The sequence below is a fragment of the Ochotona princeps genome, chromosome 2, assembly GCF_030435755.1.
Source record: "Ochotona princeps isolate mOchPri1 chromosome 2, mOchPri1.hap1, whole genome shotgun sequence".
NCBI lineage: Eukaryota > Metazoa > Chordata > Mammalia > Lagomorpha > Ochotonidae > Ochotona > Ochotona princeps.
In genome coordinates, this window is record NC_080833.1 from 35,272,809 (window position 1) to 35,293,659 (window position 20,851).

Consider the following 20,851-nt stretch of genomic DNA (forward strand, 5'->3'; position numbering starts at 1 on the left):
ACTGTACTGTCACAAGTCCCAAGGGCAGGACACAAAAACTCCTGTCTCCTGGAAGAGGTGAGAGGTGGGAAACTCACCCACTTCCGTAGCACAGGTCACCAACCATCGCACCATCTCCCGGCGTCTCCAGTTAAGAGTTGATAAGGTCATCCGCATCACCTGCACATGAAAGAAGCCTTTCTACTGGCTAAGCTCAACTGCTGTAACATCCCCTACCCCACTGCCTTCTTTTTTAATGCTTCAAACAGCAGTCTTCCCTGAAAAGTACAAGCAGGTTTAATTTCTGCTCCATCCCTCCCATCAATCAAATAGGAGGCTTCTCTGATGACCTAAAACAAAGTCCTTCTTTCCACACCTTGAATGACTTGGAGGAGTGAAGGGGCAGAGAAGACAGGGAACCCATGAAACCTAAAGCTATACTGCTTTTGGCTGCAACTTAAAGTTCTCCCTTCTGCTAGATTTGTGTTCTAGAGATACAGAAAGAACTGGATTTGGCCCAGGTCTATGGGCAGTCCTCCAGTAACCTTCTCCTCTCAGCATGGTCAATATGCCATAGGCCACAAGCAGGGATGGCCCATCCCTACCCCTTACCTGCAACCCCAGCTCCAGGGCCACGTTGAGCAGCGTGCTGTCCGTACTACTGTCTGCGGGAGTAGCAATCTTGAACGCATCCTGAGCCAGTTTGAAGATGAGGGAAGAGGAGTGGATGTGCTTCTGTATTGCTTCCAGAATTGTTCGGAGCCTCAGAGTGTCTCCTGTAAGGGCCGAGAGAAGGGACAGGGTCTGCTTTAAAGTTGCCGCAAACATCCAGCTGATCACACAGGTATGGGTTGAACTGGCAGCTACCGCACCTTCGCAGGGGGAAGCTGTGATCACTGAACCAAGGCTCCCTTCGTCTCCAGGTACCCACACACGTTTACTTCTCACCACCTTAAACACTTGAGCTTTAAAAGATGTATTTCTTGGGCTGGCATCTTTATTCATACTTGCCACGGCTGGAAGCAGCATAGATGTCCTCCAGGAGGTAAATGGTTGAACACTTGATGTAAGGCATTAGTAACAGGGTGTATGTGTGAAGTCTCAGTATTATCTGCTCAATTTTTCTGTAACACTGAAATACCTCTTAAAGCACACGCACATAAAAAAATCTTTTTAAAAAACTGTTGTAGGTTGGGATGGTATCAGACCTGCAGAGTCTGCTATTTACAAAATAATTTGCTGGGCTACTGGTTAGAATTATCTATAGATTAAGACACAAGGGCCCAGCGGCGTGGCCTAGTGGCTAAAGTCCTCGCCCTGAACACGCCGGGATCCCATGTGGGCGCCGGTTCTAATCCTGGCAGTTCCACTTCCCATCCAGCTCCTTGCTTGCTTGTGGAAAAGCAGTTGAGGACGGCCCAGAGCACTGGGACCCTGCACCTGCGTGGGAGACCTGGAGGAGGTTCCTGGCTCCTGGCTTCGGATTGGCATAGCACCAGCCGTTGAAGCCGCTTGCGGAGTGAATCATCGGACGGAAGATCTTCCTCTCCATCTCTCCTCCTCTCTATATATCTGACTTTCCAATAAAAATAAATAAATCTTAAAAAATAGACAGGAAGAAGTGATGCTAACAATAGTCTTCCATATACAAACATGGAGCATCCATCTAGATCCTCCTTGATTTGCTAAAATTCTACCTTTCTCATGTAGATTTTGTATGTAGTTTATTAGACTTAATCCTAAGTACTTCACTTAATGGTTGGTACTCTCTCTTCCCCTCTCTCTCTTTCTCTTTTTAGCGTTTTATTTATTCATTTGAAAGGCAGAGTGGCAGAAAGAGAGGGAGGGAGGGTCTTCTATATTTTCTCTGTGATGGTTCACGCCCCAAATGACTCCACCCACCAGACCTGTCTGTCCAAAGCCAAGAGCCTGGATCTCTATATAGTCTCCCACATGGATGTAAGGGGCCAAGTAATCCCGCCATCATGTACTGGTTTCCAGATGCACCAGCAGGGGGCTGGATCAGAAGCAGAGCAGATACTGCTGGGGCCATTTGAGGAGTGAATCAGCAGATGGAAAATCTAGACTTTTTGTTAACTCCTTCAAGTAAACAAATAAATGTTAGGAGAGAAAAAAAAAAGCCCCCCCTCCCCCCCCAAAAAAAGCAGGGCCTGGTGCGATAGTGTAGTGGCTAAAGTCCTTGCCTTGAAAGCCTGGGATCCCATATGGGCACTGGTTCTAATCCCAGCAGTCCTGCTTCCCATCTAGCTCCCTGCTTGTGGCCTGGGAAAGCAGTCGAGGATGGCGCAAAGCCTTGGGATCCTACACCAATGTGGGAGATCTGGAGGAGGTTCCAGCCTCCTGGTTTCGGATTGGCTCAGCACCGGCCGTTGTAGTCATCTGGTGAGTAAACTATCGGACGGAAGATCTTCTCTGTTTCTCCTCTCTGTATATCTGACTTTGCAATAAAAATAAATAAATCTTTAAAAAATAATAATAAAAAACAGCCAGGACTCAATCTGGCATTCTTTTTTTTTTTGAGATTTACATTTTTATTATTTTTTTTAACATATATTTTTATTGCATTTCCTTTTTTTAAAAAATAATTACATTGCATTATGTGATACATTTTTTATGCACTGGGATTCCCCTCTCACCTCCCAAAACCCTCCCCCCACGGTGGATTGCTCCACCTTGTTGCATTTCCATAGTTCAAATTCAGTTGACATTCTTTCATTGGAGGTATTTACCAAGCATAAAGTCCAGCATCTTATTGTCCTGGTAAGTTCAATGGTTTCTTGGTGAGACCATCTCTGGACTAAAGGTAGAGCTGGCAGAGTATCATTCCAATCAATTAAAAGTCCCAACATAATATTTCCAACCATTTACAACATTATGGCATTAATTGACATGGTATTGATTAACCAATATGTTAATAGGAAAATGCAGGTTCTCAACCACAACCTGTGACTTCTTCATAGACATTTCAATTTTGGTTTACATTCAACCGTATTCCATACACCTTAAAATGGCTTAGATTGCTATTCACCTGTCTCATGCCTATTTTATCAATCTGGCATTCTAATATGGAATGCTGGTGTGACATGCATTGGCCTAACCAACTGTAGCACAATGACCTCCCAGCAACATTTTTTTTTTAAGTTTCATTAGTTATTTCTATTGGAAAGGCAGATCATATTTATGGAGAGAAGGAGAGACAGAGAAGATCTTCTATCTGCTAGTTCATAAATGGCCACAAAGGCCAGAACCAAGTTGATCTGAAGCCAGGAGCCAGGGGCTTCTTCCAGATCTCCCACGCAGGTGCAGGGTCCCAAGGATTTGGGCCATTCTCTACTGCTTTTCCAGGATACAAGCAAGAAGATGTATGGGAAGTGGAGCAGCCAGGATACAAACTGGCACCCAAATGAGATCCTAGAGCTTGCAAGGCGAGGATTTAGCTACTGTACCATTGTGCCAAGCCCAGCCCAATAACATTTTTATCTTCAAATTCAATTGTTCAGTGTTAGTACAGGAAAGCAACTTAATTTTTTTGTGTTAGTCTTGTATACTGCAAACCTGCTTTAACCCCTTATTATTAAGAGCTGGAGGGCATTCTTGCATCTGCTGAATCACTCATAAATGAGCCTGAGGGAACTCAATTTTGTTCCTCTACAAGGAGTCCAACCATGTGAGCCACCACCACTACTTCCCAGAGTTTGCATCAAGCTTAAGCTGTAAGAATATCAACCACCAACTAGACCAAACCCTTACCTCCTTATATTTATGATATCAGTAATTTAAGCCTCCTTTCTTTTTTCCTTGGTTAACCCAATGAAAGTAATAGCTTTTGGGCCCAGCGCCAAGTCCTCGCCTTGCAAGCCCGGGATCCAATATAGTTGCCAGTTCTAATCCCGGTGGCTGCTCCATTTCCCATCCAGCTCCCTGCTTGCGGCCTGGGAAAGCAGTTGAGGACGGCCCAAAGCCTTGGGAAGCTGCACCCGTGTGGGAGACCTGGAAGAGCTCCTGGCTCCTGATTGACTCAGCTTCAGCCTTTCAATAAAAATAAATCAATCTTAAAAAAAAAAAAGAAATAACTTTTGCTTTCACTGATTCTTTGTGTATTGCTTCCCTACTTTCAATATTATTGATTTTTGCTGTGACTTTCAGTATTTCTTTAATTTTACTTTAAGTTTACTCTTTTTTCTCCATTTTCCTAGCTTGGTAGCTTTATAATACTGTTCTCTATTATTCTAATGTGGAATGTTACTGATTTGAAATACTTTTTTGTTGTTGTTGTTGTAAAGGCAAGAGCTGCAGAGAGAAAGAGAGAGAGATTTTCTGTTCACTGCTTTACTTCTCAAATGGCCACAACAGCTAGAGTCGGGCCAGGCCAAAGTCAGGAGCCAGCAGCCTTTCTGGTCTCCCACGCGGGTGCAGGGACCTAAGCACTTGGGCTATTTTCCTCGTCTTCTAAGGTGCATTAGCAGGGAACTGGATTGGAAATGAAACAGCTGGGACTGGAACTGGTGTCCATATGGGATACTGGTGTAGCAGGCAGTGGCTTTACTGGCTATGACACTGCGATGGCCCTAAAACCTGTATTTTCTAAAATGTATACTCAATCCTACAGATTTCCATCTAAGCACTGTTTTTGTTGCATCCCACACATTTTGATGAGCTGTATTTTAATTCATGTGGTTCAAAATGTTTGAATATTTTTGACACTTCTTGTTTGATTCATGTGTTATTTCAAAATGTACTGTTTCACCTCCAGATATTTTTGGATTTTTCCAGCTTTTTTTTTTTTTATTGATTTCTAGTTGAACTTCTCTGTGGCCTAAGAGTGCCTCCCATTTTTTCTAAATTATTCATTGTAATCTCTTTAAATTTATTAAGGTATGCTTTGCAGCTCAAAATGTGGTCTCTCTTGGTGATTGTGCCTGGGGAAGAATGTGTTTTTTGCTGTTGTTTGGTAAAATATTCCATAATGTCATTGAATTCAGTTAACTGAAGATACTATTCAGTTCAAATATATCCTGATTTTATGCCTACTGGATCCATCTGTGTTGAATTCTCCATTACAGTGGTCTTGTTCATTTTTCTTCGCAGTTCTACCAATTTTTGCCTTGTGTATTGTTATGCTTTGTTGTTAAATATATGCACGTTAAAGATTGTTAAGTCTTTTTTGGAACCTAATCTTTATCGCTAAGAATTTTCTATATTGAAATCTGCCTTGTTTAAAATTACAGTACTCCAATAGCCCTTGAACTTTTTTACCCTAATTAACTATGTAAAGATTGTCAAAAATAAAACTAAAAAAAATTACAGTACTCCAGCTTTCTTTTGATTGTGTTAGCATGGTATGTTGTTCTCTATCCCTTTATTTTTTGTTGTTAATTGTGAAGAAATCTGTTAGAAAAATAACTTTAGGGCCTGATGCGATAGCCTAGCAGCTAAAGTCCTTGCTTTGAACATACCTGGATCCCATATGAGCACCGGTTCTAATCCCAGCAGTCCTGCTTCCCATGTAGCTCCCTGCTTGTGGCCTGGGAAAGCAGTCGAGGATGGCGCAAAGCCTTGGGATCCTACACCAATGTGGGAGATCTGGAGGAGGTTCCAGCCTCCTGGTTTCGGATTGGCTCAGCACCGGCCGTTGCAGTCACTTGGGGAGTGAATCATTGGATGGAAGATCTTCTCTGTCTCTCCTCCCCTCTGCATATCTGACTTTGCAATAAAAATAAATAAATCTTAAAAAACAAACAAACAAACAAACGAACAAACAAACTAGGGGACAGTGTTGTAGCACAGTACCTTAAGACACTGCCTATGCTGCGGGCATGCCAAAACAGTGCTGTTTTGAGCTCTGCATGCTCCACTTTCGACCCAGCTCCCTGCTAATGAACTTGGGAAAGTAGTGGAAGTTGGTCCAAGTCCTTGTGTCCCTGCCATCTTTGTGGGAGACCTGGATAGAAGTTCTGGGCTCGTGGCTTTTGCCTGGCCCAGTCCTGGCCATTACGGTCACTGAGGAGTTAACCAGCACACGTAAGACTCTGTGTCTCTCTTTTTAACTCTGCCTTCAAATAAATAAATAAATCTTAAAAAATGATTTTAAAGAGAAGCAAAATGACAAACTGGCTAAATTAGCATGCATACTTTGCTGGGAGAGTATCATTTTCCAGTCTCTTGTTTTCAGTATACCTAGCTGGTATAATATGAAAGGAGAGAGCACCAGAGTGTTAACAACACATATTGGGAAATCTGTTCTTTTTTCTTTTTCCTTTTCTAAGGCCTGGGTCTCTGTTTTTGGGAGAAAATAAAATACCTGAAAAGATAAAACATATAAGGTCAATTACAAAGAAATCAAATATCTGTCCAATGGTACTAGGATAAAAATGCAGTCCAGCACATTCCTTCCTGTTTAACACTGTGCCTTTGTTTTTTTTTTATTACCTTTTAAAGATGTATTTATCACATTAGAGTTGAAGAGAGAGAGAGAGAGAGAGAGAGAGAGAGAGAGAGAGAGAGAGGATGTTTTGGCTGCTGGTCCACTCTACACAGACAGTAGCTAGCTCTTGGGTGCCTCCTTCCAGCACCTGGTAGCCCCTAACTTCTCCCTGTCTCTAAGGCTAGCCTATTCTAGGTGTCTCACGTAAGAAGAATCATATAATATTTATTCATTTGTACCTGGCTTATTTCCCCTATCTCTAATTAAAGAGTGCATACATATAGATTATAACAATTTCACTCTTGGGGCCAGTGTAGTGCTGTAGAAAGTTAAGCCACCACCCGGGATGCTGGCATTCCATATGGGTACTGGCTCATGTCTGAGCTGCTCCACTCCTGATCCAGCTTCCTGTCAATATTCTTAGGAAAGCAGTGGAAAATGGCCCCAGTACTTGGGTCCCTGCCACACACGGAAGACCTAGATGAAGATGCTGGCTTTAGCCTAGTCCAAATCTGGCTGTGGCAAGTAAACCAGCAGATGGAAGCACTCTCTTTCTCTGTGTAACTCTTCCACATAAATAAATAAATGTTAAAAATTTAATTATTCTTTACGATGAAATATTTTCTACTGTGTACACCCATTACATGTTAATAAACCCTGGGGTTGTTTTCAACTTTTGGTATTGTGAATAATTCTGAAACGCTGACACATATATCTGAGTCCCTGTTTATAATTCTTTTGGATATATACTTAGGAATGGAATTGTTGGGTCATGGTAATTCTCTTTAACTTTTTGAGAAATTATGAAACTATTTTTCCCTAGTGGCTCCATCCACTTTACATTCCTACTGTCCATGTGCCATGGTTTCAACTTCTCGAAATCCCCCAAATATTTATTTTCTACTTTTTGATGGATAGTCATCCTAGGGGTATATAACTGTGGTCTCTGACTTGCATTTATTTAATGGTTAATAACAATATTGAACACATTTTCTTGGGCTTAATGATCATTTTTTATGTTTTCTTTGAAGAAATGTCTGCTTAAGTCTTTTGTACACACTTTAAACTATCTTGATTACAGTAGATTTGGTATGTAACTTGAAATCAAGAAGTCCAACACCTCCAGCTTGTTCTTTCTCAAGTCTAATTTGGCTGTTTGTGGTTCCAAATGAATTGAAGAACTCTTTGTTTTCTATTTCAATAAAAATGCCACTGGTCTTTCAAAGGAATCCACTGAATTTGTAGACTGTCTTATATGGACATTTTAAACAATGCTTCCTACCAAATTTGTGAACAGAGATGTTTTTCCATTTGTTTGTATTCTAAAATTTAATTTCTTTTAATTTTTTTAGTTTCCAGAATACATTGGATCCTTCATTCCCAATGGGTTCTGAATCCACAAATTCAACCAAACACAAAGTAAAAATATTCCAAAATGTGCCTGATTTGAATAAAATAAAATAAAACAACTAGTTAGGTAACATTTACATTATACTAGGTATAATCAGTAATCCAGGGATGATTTAAAATATATATGGAGAGGGCCCGGTGCGATAGCCTAGCGGCTAAAGTCCTTGTCTTGAATGCACAGGGATCCAATATGGGCGCCAGCTCTAATCCCGGCAGCCCCGCTTCCCATCCAGCTTCCTGTTGTGGCCTGGGAAAGCAGCTGAGGATGGTCCAAAGCCTTGGGATCCTGTACCCACGTGGGAGACCAGGAAGAGGCTCTGGGCTCCTGGTTTCAGATTGCCTCAGCTCCAGCCGTTGCAGCTGCTTGGGGAGTGAACCATTGGACAGAAGATCTTCCTCTCTGTCTCTCCTCCTCTCTGTCTATATGTGCCTTTCCAATAAAAAAATAATTCCTTAAAAAAAAAACATATATGGGGCTCGGCGGCGTGGCCTAGTGGCTAAGGTCCTCGCCTTGATCCCATATGGCTGCTGGTTCTAATCCCGGCAGCTCCACTTCCTCTCTATTTCTCCTCCTCTCAGTATATCCGACTTTGTAATAATAAAAAAATATATATATATGGATGGTGGGTGCTGTGGCACAGAGGGCTGAGTTGCCACTTGGGAAGCCTACATCCCATACTGTAGTGTCTGGTGTTTGCGTCTTGAATCCTTCACTTCCAGTCTAATTTTCTGCTAATGTGTCAGCAGATGATGACTCCAGGTTACCTGAGTCTGTCCCATCCATGTAAGAGATATGGATGGAGTGTCCTACTCCTGGCTCTGGCTTGACCCAGTCCTGGCTTTTGCAGGAATCTGGGGTACGAATTAGTAGACAGAAGATCTCCCTCTTTCACTGTGCCTTCTAAGTAAACACATGTAACAAATCTTAAAAAAAAAGTGCATTCAGTATAGCACCACATCATATATACAAGAACTCACTTTAGTTTATTTGTCCTTTCCAAATAAAATTTTGCATGCTTTGACCAGTATCTGTCTTTAATCCTGAACCATCCATTGGTAACTATCATTCTTCTACTTCCATGTGATCTACTGTTTTAGTTTTCATATATGAATGAGATCATGTGGTACTAATCTTTCTGTGAATGGCTTATTTTAATACCTATAATATTCTCCAGATTCACACATTGCTATATCATTCCATAGCTTGGCTAGTGTGAATTGCAATAAACATGGGAGTGCAAATATCTGTTCATCATACTGATTTCATTTAAAAATGTTTTGAAATTTATTTTCACCGTTTGAAAGACCCAGTGAGAACGGGGGATCTTTCCTCTGCTAGTTCATTCCCCAAACGCCCACAGCAGAAGGCCTGTGCTAGGCTGAGGCCAGGAGGCAAGAGCTCCATCTGAAACTGGCCGAAGCACTTGAGCCATCGTCTGCTATCTCCCAGGATGCACTGGCAGGGAGCTGGAAAGGGAGCAGAGTAGCTGGCATTCAAACAACACTCCAATATGGGATGAGGTGTTCCAGCTGGTAGTTAAATCCGCTGTGCCACGATGACCACTCTTAATTTTACTTCTTTTATATATGTTCTGTAGTGGGAATGATGGATCGATATATCATGATACTTCTTAAATTTCTGTAACTTATCTTGTGATATCCAGTACTCAATCAATGCTTATTCATGGCACACTCTAGGCTGTTCAGTGAACAACAAACCAGGTACTCACAATGCTTCACTACTGAATCCATTCAATCACAGTTATATCAGCATCTTCATTTTTTGCTCTCTGGAAGCTTTTTCTACTCTTCTTCATTTCTGATCTCTGTTGTGCCTGTAGCGTTTCTAATAGTTTGTCTACTTTGTTCAAGTTCCATGTGCTGTTGATTTCTACACTACACTGAGAAAGTTGCATATGACCAAGCTTTGGCACTATTTTCTGTGCCACTGATAATCACAGAATGTCATTTTCTTCCTTTTACTCACAGAAAAACTTTGATTTTTGTGACACTTTCACAGGAAATTTAAACGTAAGCTGACAAAATATCCACATCATTAATTTTTTAAAAGGCCACACAAATATTAGTGAACAGCAGGGGTGTTGGTGACTAATAAAACTGTTAAGAAAAAACAAACTCCTCATGTCAGCTGAGGTTAGGTTTTAAAAGCTGTCAAATTTATGGGGAAAAATGGTTGGTTTTTCAAATTTTTCAGATTCTGAGATTTTGGACTTAACATAATGGGTTTATCTTGTTGAATTTAGAATTTTTCAAACACTTTGCAACTATCAAAAATGTTGAGGTAACCATGTAAAAGCATCACTTACACATCTGCATATATACATATTTGTTAGGTAATCCTGGAAGTAAAATTTTTGGGTCAAAGGATGAGCATTTTGTCTTTTTAAACAAAAAAGATCTACTTTCAGAAAGAATTTATTTCAAAGGCAGAGTCACAGAGACATGAGAGAGTGTGAGAGATCCTCCATGCACTGGTTTACTTCCCAGACGACTACAGCGGCTGAGGTGGGCCGGGCCTAAGGCAGGAGTTAGGAGCTTACTCCAGGTCTCTCACATGGCTCCAGGGGATCAAGCATTCGGGTCATCTTCCAGTGCTTTTTCATGAGTATTAGCACAGATCTGGATCCAAAGTGGAGAAGCCAGGGCTCAACACGGGCATTCATGTGGGATGCTGGCACTTTAGGCTGTGGCTCAGCTTGTGGTGCCACAGCACTGGTCCCTAGGACGTGTTTTAATTTTGATATTGTCAATCCCATCAGCAACGTAAAAGAACTGTCATTTCTCCACATCTATGCCAACACAAAGTTTTATGAAATTTTTTCCTTTTATTTTACAGAGTTTCAAACTTAAAAATTGTATCAAGAGAAATCTTTTCTTTTTTTTGAGCCATTTGAAAGTGAATAATTGGATATTCCATCACTCTTGAATACTGTAAAATATATTTCTAACAGACACTATTTCACAATGTTGGCTCCAACACTATTTTTCATATTTACAACACAACCATCAAAATCATGAAATTAACAGTGATATTTATTTATACCACAGACTTCTTTGGAGTTCCACCAATTGTGCCAGTAATGTCCTTTATTTTATATGAGATCATTCAGAGTTGCATTTATTTTTTCATGCCTCTTTAAGTCTTCCTGAAACTGGAAAACTTTATTTTTCCTTGACATTCAAGGTCTTGATGCTTTTGCAGACTAATTATTTTATAATATATAATTAATAATAAGTATGCCTGCGGCTAATTCATGATTAGAAGTAGGTTTATATTTTTGGTTGAAATGTCACAAAATTAATGCTGAATTTATATTGTTCCCTAATTGCTGATGATTTTTACTTGCCATTATTGATTACTGTGATCACTAAAGTGATGTCTGTCTTCTTTCTCTCTATTGTAAAGAAATACATTTTCCTATAATAATTGATAAGTACTTTGTGGAGAGATGTTTCAGCAGAATGTTAGTATCCCGTTCCTTATCAATTGAATACCTGCTGGCTTTACCATCCATTTATATTCTGTAGTTGAATTAAGTCTCACATGGTTGTCAAAAGTTCTATTATCAATCATCATTCCTTCCACACTTACCAGCTGGTATTCAACTCCACTTATTTGTGTTAGTTAAACATTCACAAATGCCTATAAAAATTGAACTCAGTGAATCCTAATAATGGGCTATCCTTATCTTATTGCATTTATTGGGGTGTAACAGATGCAAAATAATCAGTATATATATATATTTGATAACACAATTTGATACATTTTTTGGACAGGATCCAATTTTGACTTATGTATATGCCCAAAAAAAAGCATCACCACAACCTTGGTGATGAATGTATGTGTCATCCCACTGGTGACCTCTGTAACAAAGTCTTAATCTGCTTCAGTTTCTATTCCTAGAGAATCACTGATGTGCCCTCTGACACTACAGTATATAGCTCCTAGAATTTTATAGAAATGGAATCATACAATATGTACTGTGCTTCTCTGATTTGGCTTATCTCATTTAGGATAATTAGAGATTCACCCATGTATACTGTGCTCTTATTGCTAAAAAATATTCCTTTGAATAATGACATCATAGTTTGTTTATCCCTTACATTTTTTTTGGTGGAGTTAAATGACTAGATCATATGCGTAGGTATCTTTTGAAGAAACTACCAAATGACTTCCCAGGGGCTGTGCCATTTACATTACCACCAGCAGGTACGAGAACTCCAGTTGTTTTACATCCTTGCCAACCCTTGCTACAGTCAGGTTTTTCATATCTGAAATTTTAGCAATTTTCTTACTGTGGTTTTAATTGCCTTTCTCTAAGGACTGGTGATATTGGGCATCTTTTCATTTTCTTAATTTCAACCAGAATTTCAACCAAATGTCTGCTCAGCTCTTTGTCCATAAAAAAAAGATTGTTTGGTTTCTCATTTCTGAGTTTCAGAGTTCTTTACGCATTTTGGAAGCATATGACTTGTAAATATTTCTTCCAGTCTCTGGCTCATGTTTTCATTTTCAACAATGATTTTCACAAAGTATAAATTCTTAATTTTGACAAGTCTTATTTATCAATTTTCCTTGTGTAAATTGTACTTCTAGTGTTAAGAAACCTTTTCCAACTCAAATTTAAAATGATTTTGTCTGTGTTGTCTTCTAAAAGTCTTTATGACTTCACATTGGTGTTCTTGATTCAGTATAAGTCATTTTTTAAACATATGGATCATCTTTTGTTGAAAAGACAATCCATTTTCTCAACTAAACTGGCTTTGGGCCTTTATCAAAATACACACAGAAAAGTCTATTTTGGTACTATACCCTTTGCCTATGTTTGTAGTAAGTTACATAGTACGGATTACCATAACTTTTTATTTTTCTACCTAATTCCATTTAATTATTTATTTTTCATGACATAGTTCCATTGGGTTCAGGGATGTCACTCTCACTCTCCCTTTCCTCCCTGCCCCCTTATTACCATAGCTTTATTAGCAATCTCAGAATCAGGCAGTACTAGAATTCTGACTTTACTCTTCTTTTGCAAAGTTGTTTTTGGTTATTCTAGTCTGTTGTGTTACCATATCAGGATTTTCTACCCAAAAAGTCCACTGAGATGACACTGAAGCTATAGGTCGATTTGCAGAGAACCAATATCTTAATACCGAGTATGTCAATCCACACACACAGTTATGTCTTTTCCTTTATTCATGTCTTTAAATTTTCTCAGCAAAGCTTTATTTTTTATTTTTTTATTTTTAAAGATCTATTTATTCTTATTGGGAAGTCAGATTTACAGAGAGAAGGAGAGACAGAGAGGAAGATTTTCTGTCCGATGGTTCACTCCCCAAATGGCCACAATGGCTGGAGCTGAGCCAATTCGAAGTCAGGAGCCAGGAGCTTCCTCCTGGTCTCCCACATGGGTACATGGTTCCAAGTCTTTGGGCTGTCCTCGACTGCTTTCCCAGGCCACAAGCAGGGAGCTGGATGGGAAGTGGAGCTGCTGGGATTAGAACTGGCGCCCATATGAGATCCCGGCGTGTTCAAGGCGAGGACTTTAGCTGCTAGGCCACGCTGCCGGGCCAATTTTTCTGTGAAATATCTAATCGTTTCTTTGTTAATAATCTTGACATAGATCTGTCTGTATCTTTTTTACCCTCTCTACAATGAGTATGCATTTTCTCATAATGCTAACATGTAACATAAAGTTATTTTTAAAAAAGATTTATTTACTTTTATTGGAAAAGTAGATTTACAGAAAGAAGGAGAAACAGATCTTCCATCTGCTGGTTCATCTCCAAATGGCCACAATGGCTGGAGATGAGCTGATCCGAAGCCAGGTGCCAGGAGCCTCCTCTGGGTCTCCCATATCTGTGCAGGGTCCAAAGGCTTTGGGCCATCCTCTGCTTTTCCAGGATGTAAGCAAGGAGCTGGATGGGACACAAACTAGTGCTCATATGGGAATCCCAGTGCTTGCAAGGGGAAGATTTTAAGATAAAAATATTTTTCAAAAATCCATGCAGTTGTCTGGTACAAAATACACAAGAATCCACAGTAGCTCACCATACAGAGGTTTATTTTCTTGTTTTTTTTTTTTTGTAGGGAAACTTGCATAGTTAACAAGATGCATATAAAGTTGAAGACCCAAGAATCAGTCTGTATTGCATTTTTTCTGGAGGAATTGCAAGCTCTCGCACCTATCAGAGATTCACTTTATAGGATCTTTCAAAGGTCCTGGGAGGCTGACAGGTCAACGACAATGATCCTTAACTTGCAGACTTTGCAATTAAGACTCACAAACATTTACCTCACATGGAACTTAATCATGTGGAAGGTTAGATTTACAAATCATTTAAAAACCCATCTAATTATATATATATTCATTGTCCTGTAACCTTTCATTAGGGCAAGGTTTTGGCTTGGCGACAAGTGCTCTTTCTAGTGACAGAAATCAATGTGACAGTCTTTCCCTATCACTCTGAACGGTTGAGGAAGAGCCAACAGCTTTCTTCCCCTGAGACTGCAGTCTTCCTTTTGAGAGGCCATGGGTGGGCAGGAGCCTGAGGTCTATCCACACTCACCTTTGGCAGCAGTCAGCATGGTGGAAGCTAGTTCACACTGCTGTGATTCCAAATGTCCAAGAGTGAACCAGCGAGGATAACGGCTGGGCACCACAGACACCATTTGGTGAGGGTGAGAAGTGTCGCCTGCAGCAGCAGAGTTTTCTAGAACAGGTAACCTAGAAGATGCAGAAAGAGTTATCATTCACAGTTGAGACCTGGACATTCTGAGCCACCTTAGAGACGTATATTCTGGGCAGGAATTGGGGAAGAAAAAGTAAGAGTTTTGAAACTGTTTAGTCCATTGTTATACACCTACACAAGGTAAGTTAAAGGCACTTGCAGAACTCCAGGTGAACAGGCCCCACTGCAAAACAGTTTAAAATGAGGTTTGAGCCATAGAGTCATTTGTTTTTTAAAGTATATACGAAATACTTGTTTTGGCTGAGGAGTTTCTCTCAGCCTTATGATCTAACTATAATTCTTCTGTCTGGTGTGTGTATCCAGGAGTTCTACCTGCCCTTTTTAGTTTGGAAGCAAGATGCCCAAAACTGAAGTCCTGGGGTAAACATATTTATCTCTGCTTCACTCAAATTCCTCTGGGGATCTGTGCCTGAGAACCATGACTCAGCTGAGCTTCGGAAGAGCTCGAACGCTTCTCATGCTGCCTCAGTGGTCCCATGAAAGGGAGACTCAGGCCCTGGGTGTTCTGTACTGATGAACATCTCAGCGGTTCCTTAAATAATCTACAAGTATGGCCAGAGAGAGAGACAAGAAGTCTGTAACAAGAAATCCCATGAATGACTACATGAAGATACCGGAGTCATTCTAAAGTAGGCTGGGTGGCAGGCCACAGAAACAACAGAGGAAACAGGTTAAAGTCGAACCAAAGAATAAAAGAGCATTGGAGACTTCCTGTTGGTACAGGCAGGTAGACGGGGGAAGGACTACCTACCTCATAGCACGTAAGGCTAACTTATAGGACAGGTCCGGGTCATGAGGCAGCAGAGCGGAGAACAAATACTTGGCAAAGGTATGCATGGGAACACTCTCTCGGTGGATGACTTCGCCCAGACCACTGAAAGGGCCTCCTGCAGGAAAAAGATGAGCCAGTCAGTTATTTATCAGTCCGCTTCCACTTATCAGCCTGGAGATGAGAGCCCCAGGATACTACACGTATCTGCTAGTTGTAGAAATGTTCACTATACTTTTGTAAAAATTCCCATGGCCATTCACTTTTAAAAAGTGAGCTTAGGGGCAGGCACTTGGCCTATCAGTTAAGATGCCTAACTAGGATGCCTTCCTTTTATACTGAAGAACATGGCTTCTTGATTCTGGCTCTGAATCCAAAGGCTTCTTGTTTATGCAGGCTCTGAGAGGCATCAGGGATGGCTCCAGTATTTAGGTTCCTGCCACTTGCTGGGAATACCTGGATGAAGCTCCCTGCTTGCCTCCTCCCACTGGGCACTGTGAACATTTGTGGAGTGAACGAGCCAATGGGAGCTGTTATTCTTCTTGCCTTTCAAATAATTTTTATCTTTATAACAGAGCTCAAGGCCACAAATCAAAGACTCTGGACAATAAATCTCTCTCTAGTTACCTTCCAGGAGTAAGATGCACTGCTTCCTCAGTGTTTGTACCAGTTCATCATCCAGTTGCAGTTCCTGGAGTTGGCTCAGGAGCTGTTCCTCATTACGGCACACCTTGTCCTGTGCATACAGGCCTTCAGGCATGACTCTCTGTTGACCCATACCCATAAGAGCAACTTCCAGGGCCAATGACAAATAGGACTCACTGCTGTTTGAGCAGCCCGTAGCTACTGATACATGCTGGTATATAGGGAGTCTGCTTTCATTCATATCTGAGGGCAACAGGTCAATAGTTAGCACAAGGGGAAGTAGAGTCAGGTCGGTAGAGCACTAAGGAAAACATACTGGAAAAAGTAACACAGAGTCACAAAAATTCCTACCTCCTTTCTAATACAGGAGCTGGCTAGGCTAGTAGGGGAAATCTTATACTCATCTTTTGCTAGTACATGCCGTAGCTATCTGATTTTTGTCTGTTTCTTTCTCTAGGGTGTGAACATCCCCAAAGGTGGGGAATCTTTCTTCTGTAAAGGGCCATTTGGATATTTATAACATTATTAATGGGTGGGATAAGGTTATCAACTTAAAAATTAACCTTCTATAAATACTCAGAATTTGCCTTGGTAGGCCAGACCAAATGATTTTGGAGGCCTTATATGACCTGCAGGCCAGATGTTCCCCACCCCAGCAAGCGATGAGATGATTTTATTGCTCTAGATATCTCCAAAACCTGGCGTATGGGAGGAGCTAAGTACAGCTCAGTTCTGAACAAATAAATCTCAGGTGTTCCAGATGTAAAGGTCCCTGTGCAGTGAAATAGACCAAATATGCCTGTTTCCTCTGCAGGAAAGACATAGGCACCCCCACCTTGTTTGGAAGTCAACCTTTGTTTCTCTACCCAGAGAAATCTGAATCCATCTGGATGAACTCTTATTTTTTTAATACTTGCAACGTCTACTATGTTATGTCCTGTCACCGAGCTTACCCTTTATCCATCCATTTATGGAGGAAGACTATTAAATGGCAGGTGATATGCTGATAGGAACACAGAGATAGGTAAGTCAAAATTTCTGCTTTGCAATAGACGACAGGGTAGTCAGAGGTATTTATTTGTTGCAAAGCATAATATAGTGTGTTAAACAGTAAAGCAGATGCATTTATATGATATAGTGATATCACTGAGAACAGAATAAATTGCTTCTATCTTGTTCTGGTTATTTTGAGACTCTGTTATGTTACTAAAGTCTATCACTCATTTGTAAAATTGGTACAAAACTATGATGTGGGAAAAAAAATTCAAAGGAAACCAGAAAATATTATGTAATTCCAAAGGACACACAGAATCTTGGTGGGTAGAAGTTTTTTCTTGCTACTGGACTACTCTAACACATTGGCCTCTGATTCCTGAAATTCTTCTATCTTGTCTTAATCCCCTTGAACTACATTCTTCAGTTATTCATGGTAGGGATCTGAGAGGATCAAGGAAATATGGCAAGCTAAAATTTGAAAGCAGGAAAGGGCTGGCCTTCAAGGTAGGAAAGTAAAGTTGGAAAGGCAGGAAGCTTGAGTAAATGTCTCAGGGATAGCCCAGTTGTACAACAGGTTTAAAAAAGGCACAGGATTTTGGGCTGGTGTGGTGGCACAGCACACTAATCTCTGCCTGCAGCACTGGCATCCCATATGGGTGCTGGCTATGTCCCAGCTGCTCCATTTTTAAACTCTAACTCCCTGCTTATTACTTGGCAAAGTAGCAGAGGATGGCCCAAGTTCTTGGGCTTCTGGACCCACATGGGAGACCCAAAAGAAGCTCCTGGTTCTTGGCTTCAGATCAGTTTGGCTCAAGGCTGTTGAGGCCAGTGAACCAGCAGATGGAAGTCCTCTCTTTTTGTCTCTCCTTCTCTCTGTAAATCTGCTTTTCAAATAAAAATAAACAAATATATTTTTAAAAGGCAAGGAGGAGTAGAATAGAGAATGGCAGGGAGAAGGGGGCTGTTCCGGGCAGAGCTAGCTTGTTTCCAGCTGACCCCTGTACCTGACACTTCCAGATAGCCATCAGCATTCAGGCGGCAGGCCTCCGTCAAAGTGAGAAAAAGGCAGCCAATGGGATCCAGAGGGTGGCCTACCCAGCCCTCTAGGTTTGTGATGGTTGTAGTTCCTCTCTGCAACAGTTCTGGAAACAAGCAATCAGAGTTTTAGAGAGCGACAGAGACACACTGCTCTTTCCCCGCCGGGGTCTCCTCATCAGACTCAAGTCCAAAGCCAATCTTCCCTTGCTCTCTTAGGTTGACAGGAAGTTACAAGTTCACCAACCAGTTGTTTAAGGTCATTCTGTGGCTGACAGTAGTATAAAGTGCATACAACTTTACAGTTTAAAAGTGGTCTTCTCAGGCCAGACCCTAGGGAGTATTCCAACTGCCTTGGGAGGGAGGCAGGCAGGTATCATTGTTCCTACTTTACAGATAAGAAAACTGGGACTCAGAGGGCCCAAGTTAGGCATTCTACATAGCAGATGAAATGCTTTTGAATTCCCACCTTTTGCCTGCTATGATACTTAAGTGAAAATTAGGATCTGGGCCTTGTATCCTCTGAGACTCCTCATCAGTCTTAGGCCTAAGGGGTGGACAGTTCTTAGCCACCATACCTTTCTTCTGATGTTTGTAGATCTCCAGTTGCCTCTGCTGCTGCAACCTCAGGGTGTTAATAATGGCCACTGTGAGCCTGAGGGCCTCTTTAGGATAGCCATGGGAACGCAGGGCATCAACCCGAGCACAGGCTGTAGGCACATGCTCTGCCAGATAAGACAAAAATATTTTGGTATGATTAAAATTTCAAATCAGGAAAGTTGATGCACAACAGATGGGGTTTGTGGTCAGTCCAGTTCCTGAAATTTGACACAGAAGGTTATGTTTTTATCTTTTAGGGATAAAAAAGTGAATCAGTCATAGATGCCACCTTGAAAGAGCTCCCTTGCAAGCTTGCCATGGTGGGATGATAAAGAAAAGGGATTCCTACACAGTAGAACAAAATGTGAACACGTCCTCTGGGAACCCAGTGGAGGTAACAAAGGATTGCTTAAAAGGAAAACCCTGTTCATTTATTAATCCTACATTTAGTGCAAACCTAGTATATGCCAGGTACTGTGCTGGACAAAGGGGGCAGAAAGATGAAAAAAAATAATTACTTCCCTCAAAGAGCTTACGAATAATACATGAACAGATAATTACAAAAACAGTTAGGTAAGACGTGACATGACAGAAACACAGAGAGAATAATATCTGAGCTGGGCTTGGAAAGGCAGGCAAGATTTTAAGTGGAAGGTAAACAAGAAAGATACTCTTGGCAACATGTAAGTAAATACAGATAAGTATAAACAACACATTAACTGTGATTATATTAATTTGGTACAAGTAGAGTTAAGTTATGTGGTAGTCTGAAAAGTTAGTGTAGAATGTAAAGACTTTTTTTTTTTTTTTTTTTTTTTTACAATTTTAGTCATTTCTTTGAGAAAGATTGAGAGAGGGAGATTTCCCATCTGCTTCACTCCCCAAATGTCTACAATGGAAGCCAAAACTCAGAACTCAATATGGGTCTCTTATCGCCCTGTCTCCTAGGGTTGGTGGTAGCAGAAAGCTGGAGCCAAGGGTCACAGTCATTTTGAACCCAGGCATTCTAAAACGGGGCTCTGGTGACTTAGCAGGCTCTTAACTGCTCAACTACACACCCACTGCTGGAACCCATTAGAGAGCTTAGAATACCAATGTAAGGAATTTTGATGTACCTTGGAGACAAAAGACTACCAACAGTTTATAAATAGGTGAACAATTGTAACAAGCTTCATGGTTTATTCTGTGGTTTGTTTTAAAGAGAACATTAAAAGTTATAGAAATAATTGCATAAAATTTCAAAATAGATAAGAAAAATATAAAGATCAGACATAACCACTCTTTTCAATTTCACATACATTTTTCCAGACTTTTTTTTAAGATTTATTTATTTTTATCACAAAACAGATATATATAGAGGAGGAGAGATAGAGAGGAAGATCTTCCGTCCAATGATTCACTCTCCAAGTGATCACAACGACTGGTGCTGTGCCGATCTGCAGCCAGGAACCAGGAACTTCGTCCAGGTCTCCCACATGGGTGCAGGATCCCAAAGCATTGGGCCATCCTCAACTGCTTTCCCAGGCCACAAGCAGAGAGCTGGATGGGAAGTGGAGCTGCTGGGACTAGAACCGGCACTCATATGGGATCCTGGCGCGTACAAGATGAGGACTTTAGCTGCTAGACCACGCCGCCATCCATTGGGTCCAGTGTGATGGTTCAATTGGTTAATCCTCCCCTTGTAAATGCCAGGATGCTGTATGGGTGCCAATTTGTATCCCATCCAGTTCCCTGCTGTGGCATGGGAAAGCAGTCAAGGATGGCCCAAAATCTTGGGACCCTGCACCTGCACTGGAGACCTGGAAGAAGCTCCTGGCTTCGGACTGGCTCAGCTCTGGCCTTTCACTTGGGAAGTGAATCAGCGGATGGAAGATCTTTAAGATATTTCTGTCTTTCCTTCTCTCTGTAAATCTGACTTTTCAATAAAAATAAATCTTAAAAAAAGAAGAGAGAGGGAGGTTGGACCTTATGGGAATAATTAGGACATTGATGGCTCACTGCAAAAAGGGATAAGTGTAGTTAGTTTGTGTTAGGATGGTTTGCTATGTGGCAGTGCCATGGCATAGTACGTCAGGCCTCTGCCTGCAGAGCTGGCTTCCCAGGGGTGTTGCTTTGAGTCCCAGCTGCTCTATTTCTGCTCCAGGTCCTTGCTGAAGTGCCTGGAAGGCATTAAATGTTGGCCCAAGTCACTGAACCTT

At 41.1% G+C, this 20,851-nt stretch overlaps 1 protein-coding gene across 1 annotated transcript in view; it reads right to left on the minus strand.

The window, feature by feature from the left end:
* The window catches only part of ZSWIM5 (zinc finger SWIM-type containing 5), a 144,950-nt gene that overhangs the window by 3,413 nt on the left and 120,686 nt on the right, over nt 1-20,851 (minus strand). The window contains exons 7-13 of the mRNA XM_058680379.1: nt 18,632-18,778; nt 18,023-18,160; nt 16,005-16,265; nt 15,360-15,495; nt 14,426-14,583; nt 592-755; nt 78-159 (exon numbers count right to left, since the gene is read on the minus strand). Of these exons, the coding sequence (XP_058536362.1) occupies nt 78-159; nt 592-755; nt 14,426-14,583; nt 15,360-15,495; nt 16,005-16,265; nt 18,023-18,160; nt 18,632-18,778 (1,086 nt within the window). The remainder of the gene's footprint in view (nt 1-77; nt 160-591; nt 756-14,425; nt 14,584-15,359; nt 15,496-16,004; nt 16,266-18,022; nt 18,161-18,631; nt 18,779-20,851) is intronic.